This window comes from Vicia villosa, linkage group LG6 (genome assembly GCF_029867415.1).
Source record: "Vicia villosa cultivar HV-30 ecotype Madison, WI linkage group LG6, Vvil1.0, whole genome shotgun sequence".
Classification (NCBI taxonomy): domain Eukaryota; kingdom Viridiplantae; phylum Streptophyta; class Magnoliopsida; order Fabales; family Fabaceae; genus Vicia; species Vicia villosa.
In genome coordinates, this window is record NC_081185.1 from 30,363,463 (window position 1) to 30,370,325 (window position 6,863).

General features: G+C 31.4%; 1 protein-coding gene across 2 annotated transcripts; it reads right to left on the bottom strand.

Moving 5' to 3' along the window:
• Positions 1-249: 249 nt before the first annotated feature.
• Positions 250-1,620, bottom strand: LOC131611402 (mitochondrial pyruvate carrier 1-like). Of its 2 annotated transcripts, none has more exons than XM_058883430.1 (5): positions 1,463-1,620; positions 1,259-1,373; positions 1,096-1,150; positions 793-928; positions 250-485 (listed from the first exon to the last, which is right to left on the bottom strand). In XM_058883430.1, exons 2-5 carry the CDS (start codon positions 1,349-1,351, stop codon positions 449-451), a joined length of 321 nt encoding a protein of 106 aa, XP_058739413.1. In that variant the 5' UTR covers positions 1,352-1,373; positions 1,463-1,620; the 3' UTR covers positions 250-448. The 2 variants fall into 2 exon arrangements, with proteins under 2 accessions (XP_058739413.1, XP_058739414.1); XM_058883431.1 differs by having other exon boundaries at positions 1,460-1,587.
• Positions 1,621-6,863: the final 5,243 nt, after the last annotated feature.

Here is a 6,863-nt window from a genome sequence, read left to right on the forward strand (position 1 = left end):
TGGCTCCATCTCTAACTAGTTTTCACAATTGTACTGTTATACCAACATGTATTCAGAATATTATTATTAATGATATGAGTTAATCTTTTCCCGTAAAAAAAATAACGGGATTCAAATGTTTACAAGATTAATATGAATAAAATAAATCACTGAAGTAAATAGTATGCCACTTATTGGATTCAAATCATATCAAGAATCCTTGAATCACATAAATCGAATAATGTCATATGTCATTCAAATCATGTTACATTTTTCAAGAAATTTAAACCATAAGCAATTTTGAATCACATCATCAGATGAAATACTTCCAAATAAAGACATAGATGCTTAAACAGAGTATCATTTCAAATGGGACTAATATAACCCACAAATCACATTAAACTAAAAGAGTAAACAACGAATGACAAGTTGCATAATACATATTTAGCCTACATTTGGAACATGGTTTTTACTCATCTGCTTTCTCTTTCTTCAGCTCAGTGTCACTGTTCACATCAAACAAAAGAGTAACATTATAACAAATTTATGTATCTTCCATTTATATCTAAAACCATCACCATACACATCACACATGTTATACACAAAGATCCAATAAAATGGGAAATTATTACTGATACTTTTTCTAATTCTACCATTTAATTAATAACAATCTCACCATTCCCAATACGTAATAAGGGTATTATAGTAAAAATAATATTATCTCCTTTACTTTTATACATTTTTCTTAATCGGTGTGAAATGATGTGTTGAATCACTCATTATAGAACAGAGAAAATAAAGTATTGAATTTACCTTTGAGATCTGATCCACCTTGAGAGTTGATACAATTGTACTGTCTCATTAGACATATGACATATAAGAAGATGTATGTTCCGCGGATTCACCACCCAAGCAAACCGCATGAATATTCCGGAATAAAGACACATTACTGCACAATTTTATTACAACCATAAAAACAAAGATCTGAATCCATCTCCAATTAATAAATCATCAATTATATTTTTTTTTTTAAATTCTATGAAAAAAACATATTCAATTGTTCTAGTCAACTCAGATACATCAGTTATTCGACGAAAATTATTAATGTGAATATACCTGTAGTCATATTGCCAGATATCTTTTCAGGTGGTTTCTGAGTATCCATTACAGCCTAAGAACAATTACAAAATACTCATTTAATTGTTTTTTTATAGACGAATCGAAACGACAAGAGCTCAGTCTAAATAATAATTTACTAAGAAAATTAAAAAATTGTTACCGCAATAGGAAGACTCCAGTTGAAGGTAGGACCCCAGAAATGAGTGGTTTTAGGACCAATAGGACTGTTCCAAAACGACCGGAGAGTGTTCATATTGTCTCTCTTCTTTTATAGCCTGCAAAATGGAAAGAAATTTTTTTTTTGTTATTTTTGTTTTCAGTTTTGTACTACAATATCAAACTTCAACTTTATTTTCACAACTACCTGCAAATTATGATATTGTTTTGAACGTCAAGAGTTTGATCTGCTCTGTGGAAGAAAAAAAAAACACAAAGCTGAGAAGAATATCCTTTGAATATTGAGATGCAAGTCCATTTAATCAACTTTATATTATGATTCATCATTGTTGTCTTTTGGGGAAGTTTACCATATTATCCTTCTATTATTTAATTATATCATATCTTGCTCCAATAACCAGGATGCATTATTGTGTATTCAATTATTTGCAAGATTGATAGAATCTTTATAAAAACATAAAGTTGAAATATATCAAAATCAATCATACTTTTTAAATCTAAAATTGGAACAATATTGTTTTTTTTTAATGTGTTGATGTATTTTTAAAATTTAAATAAACGTGTATAAAATAAAATAAAAAGACGAAGGAGTAGAGACAATAGTAAACGATATCACATTAAATGTCAAAACAGGAAGGTTTTTACATTTAAAAAATGAAATGCTTTGAATTTAAGTGTGAATAAGTCTCATATTAATTATAAATGATTCGCGACTGCTTCGATCAAGACGGCAAGGCCATCACAAATCTTGTCACAATTGTCATAGTGAATGTCATCGCGTCTGCTTTAATCAAGACGTCTGAGTCATACATTCATTATCATATATTTGGATTGATATTTATTGTCGAGATTTTTTAAATTTTGAATGTTTGATTTATCGACACTTGATAAAATATTTTTAAAATATTAGTATTCTCTCAAATTAGTTTTTAGTGTTTAAATGTTTACGTTGTAGTTAACCTTTTAACCCCACATGCATAAAAATTAATAAATTAGATTCTTTTTTACATTACCTAACTTTAGATTATAAACCTAAATACATATTCTTTACAAATATAGTAAAAGTAGTTGAGTGAAAGATATAAACTCTAGACTTTTAAGATTTGTCTTGTTTTTTTCTTCACAAATGAACTATAATTTGATGAAACGTAACTTTTAAATGCTTAAAAATGTTAAACTCATTGTTTTGATTAAATCAAGCTTTTAACTGACACGTAAGTTTGTTCTTATAACATAATAATAAAGAATTTATCACAGTTAAAGTATAATTAAGTAAAATTTTATAAAATAATTGCCACGAATTAAAATATAAATTATAGCTACATAAAACTCTTATATAATATGTAAGGACTTTCAAAAACTTAAGACGATCATGCAAATCATAGGGATAACGGATTAATTAAAAAAGTAATAGTATAGTCACCTCTATGAATTATGAATGTGTATTAGGGAGATTCTTTTATAAAGTCAACCTTGATGGTATATGGAGGATGAGTTGCATGATCGGAGAAGATGATAGATATATTGGGAATGGTTACTTTGTGAAGAGAAATGTATGATGATTTTAAGAATGTTTTAGAAAAAGATAAATGAAAAGGAAATAATAATGTTACTAAAATGAAAAAAATTAAAGCATAAAAATAGCTAATCTCATTCATTCTAAGGAAGGATGGAGGATCAGAAATGTCCTTGGGTTGGGTGGTGGTCCAAAAAAATAGCTAGATTTCAGAGTTTGGATAATATTAAGCCATATTCACGTTCATGTCTCCAAAGGCATGGGTTTATTTTACAAAAATTAATAAAAATAATTTTTTATTAATCTTTTTAAGAATAGCTGAAAATAGACTTAAATACCATGTAAAATTTCAAAAATATAATAAAAGAAAAAAAAAAGAAAATAGTATGAAAAATAAACCATTATTATGGATGCTGATAAAAATATGATTGAGGGGAATTAAACGAATAAATGATTGAGACAATGAATAACAAAATAAAAAATAATGAGAACTAAGATATAAGTGGGTCAGGAGATGAGAACCAACTAAGGTTTCCCACGAGAAGCATGCATTGACAAGATAAGATGGGAATTATTGAAGAATATATACATACTTTCGTAAAAATTCCAAAATACTTTTTTATTCTAAGATACATCTCTAAATGTTTTTCGGATCATATTGAAGTAGAAAGATTTACAGAACCAAAAAGATGCAAGACTGAATAAAAATAAAATTAGCATTAATAACATAAAAAAAATAAATAAAACATTACATAGGTAATCGTTAACACAAATTGAGCATTACATGTTAATATTTAGGTGGACGTTTCAACATCTTCATAATATCTTCGATCGATCTCGATATCGTTGCATCCACCTCGATCGGAACTTTTATTTCATAACGGAAAAAAGTATTCTACATAGCCCTTAAATTTGCAATTGTCTTCAACTCAAATTTGCCGAACTCAATCTTTCCTTCGTTGTCAATCAAGGGTGAATGACACTCGAGCTTCATAATTTTTCGATTGTCGAAGTATTGTAGGAGATTCCCCATTATGTATTTCATATTTGCAAGATGGATGTACTCATTGAACTTAAACTCAATTGAGGGTTTCGCGTCGTTAAAGTAGACAGATGCGACATACCGATTGATGTTCATTCTGGTGTAATTAAGAAACATGAGACAAGAGCCTCATACTTATAGTAGTTCTAGACAAATATAGACCTTAAAAATTCTATTTTATACTAGAAAATATTTCGAAGATGCATTTCCGGAACCGTCCTATTCAGTTATTTCGGAGATGTATTTCATGAACCACTCAGAACAGAATAAAAGTTTGAAACGGACAGAAACAAAACCTGCATTGAAATCCATTTTTTAAAAAACTTAGACATGTATTGAAATATTTAAAAATGTATATATTAGACATCATAACTATTAATACAAGATTATATACAAAACATGTCTAATCACATAAATACATTGTTGTATAAAAACTAAAATGAATTGAATCATGTGTTGCCGGCTAAATCTATATTTATGGGTAGTACCGCATTTGAGTTTTGTTTATTTAATTATATTTCAATCTTGCTCAATTTGGTGAATTCTTGCATCCTTTTTGCCAAATGATTCGATCAAGTCTTAGCTTTTGCTGTAGAATGAGTTGTCCACTCCGGTGATGTAAGTGGTATAGGACATCTCGGTTACAAATAAACTTGAACAAAGTTCCGTAGATTTGAAATCCACCCAACACACATAATACAATCATTTAGATTTTGAGGTGAGGCAGAGCGCAGTGGAAAAGATGTTTCTAAGAATTGTATCTTGTAAAATTAGTACACACACTTTATATGAGATGATACATTTAAGGGAAGCACATCCATTTATCATGCGGTGTCGATCAATTAATGCAAGGAACAAGAGATTCATAAATTGCATCAATTTTTTCTTTTTATTCCCGCATACCCGTGTGTATGATTCTTTATACCCCTCAACTCTTGAATAAGTTAATGGCAGACAAGTGTATGATCTTTTTATCCTTTACCGAGCAAAGCAGAAATAACTCGAAAACTGCAATTATCAAGAACCTTAGCATTGACGATCCATTCAATGTATTTGAGCATAAAATTTGTATCTTGTCAATGAATGGAATTTTTCATGGAGGTGGTGAAGGAGGTCGTTTGCTAATGGGAGCTCATTTGAAAACACTTTTTTGGAATTTTGGAGTTGGAGAATCAACAAAGTTTTTGTCAACATGTTCAAAATAGGATGAAAACGACATCGTTGAATTTGTTAGAACAAGATTTGTTCTGATCAATATTCTTAGTTTTGATGATAACAATGTATATGAATTTTGCTTGAGATAATGTAGTACTCTAATTCTATGCAATTTCCATTTCAGGAAATATATAAAGAGTATGCACAAATTCAGCGCAAGAAGCACTGACTCAGAAGGTTCAAGTATGCAACATCAGAACATGCTCTCGCAAGACATCAGAAGATGGTCAAGCAGAATCAGAACATGGTCTATTGAAACATCAGAAGAACTTGAGATCAGAAGCAGAAGCACTGAAGTTCTCATGGTATCACGGTAGAAGCACTTCAAGGTCAGAAGACAAGAAGATGCTCTGCACCAAGCTGTTTGACTCTGATGAAATTCAAACGTTGTTTATACAAACATCAGATCAGAAGCAAGTACAAGATGGCAGGCTACGCTGACTGACAAAAGGAACGTTAGAAGCTATTAAAGGCAACGTCAGTTAAAGCAGGAAAAGCAAGGCTCGAGGTAGTTGACAAAAGAGTGAAACATTAAATGCAATGTTGTACGGATCACGCAACGCATTAAATGCTCCCAACGGTCATCTTCTCAAACGCCTATAAATAGAAGTTCTGATGAGAAGCTGAAACAACACTTTGCGCAAACATACAAAAGCGCTGTCAAATTCAAAAGCTCTCAAACTTCATCTTCAACCTCACTTCATTACTGTTGTAATATCTTAGTGAGATTAAGCTTAAACTTTAAGAGAAATATCACAGTTGTGATTATAGCTTTTAAGAAGCATTGTAACACTCCTGTAAGAATTTGTTTACATTCATTTGTAAGAACTAGAGGAGATCAAGTTGTGATCGGATTCTCTAGAAAGTCTTAGAGGGTATCTAAGCATTGTGTTCCTAGAGTGATCAGGTTGTGATCAGAATACTCTAGAAGACTTAGAGGTTATCTAAGTGGAAAACCATTGTAATCTTGTGTGATTAGTGGATTAAATCCTCAGGTGAGGTAAATCACTCCAAGGGGGTGGACTGGAGTAGTTTAGTTAACAACGAACCAGGATAAAAATCATTGTGCAAATTGTTTTTATCTTAAGAGTTTTAAAGCTACACTTATTCAAACCCCCCCTTTCTAAGTGTTTTTCTATCCTTCAATTGGCATCAGAGCGCCGGTTCTAGGTGCAAGCACTTAACCGTGTTAGAAAAGATTCAGGAAGAGAAAAACACAAAGTTTAGATGGGTGGTGAAGATCCAACACCTACATCTACATCTGGCTCTGCTGAGCAACATAATGGAAATGGTAACAATGGTTATACTAGACCACCAGTATTCGATGGTGAAAACTTTGAATATTGGAAAGATAAACTTGAAAGTTACTTTCTTGGTCTAGATGGTGACTTATGGGATCTTTTGGTGGATGGTTACAAACATCCAGTGAAATCTAGAGGATTAAAGCTAACAAGACAAGAAATGAGTGATGATCAAAAGAAAGAATTCAAAAATCATCACAAGTGTAGGACTGTTTTGCTGAATGCTATCTCTCATGCTGAATATGAGAAGATATCTAACAGGGAAACTGCCTATGACATATATGAATCATTGAAAATGACTCATGAGGGAAATGCCCAAGTCAAGGAGACTAAAGCTCTTGCCTTGATCCAGAAATATGAAGCCTTCAAGATGGAGGATGATGAAAACATTGAGAAGATGTTCTCAAGATTTCAAACGCTAACTGCTGGGCTAAGAGTTCTTGACAAGGGATACACAAAGGCTGATCATGTCAAGAAGATCATCAGAAGCTTTCCAAGAAGATGGGGTCCTATG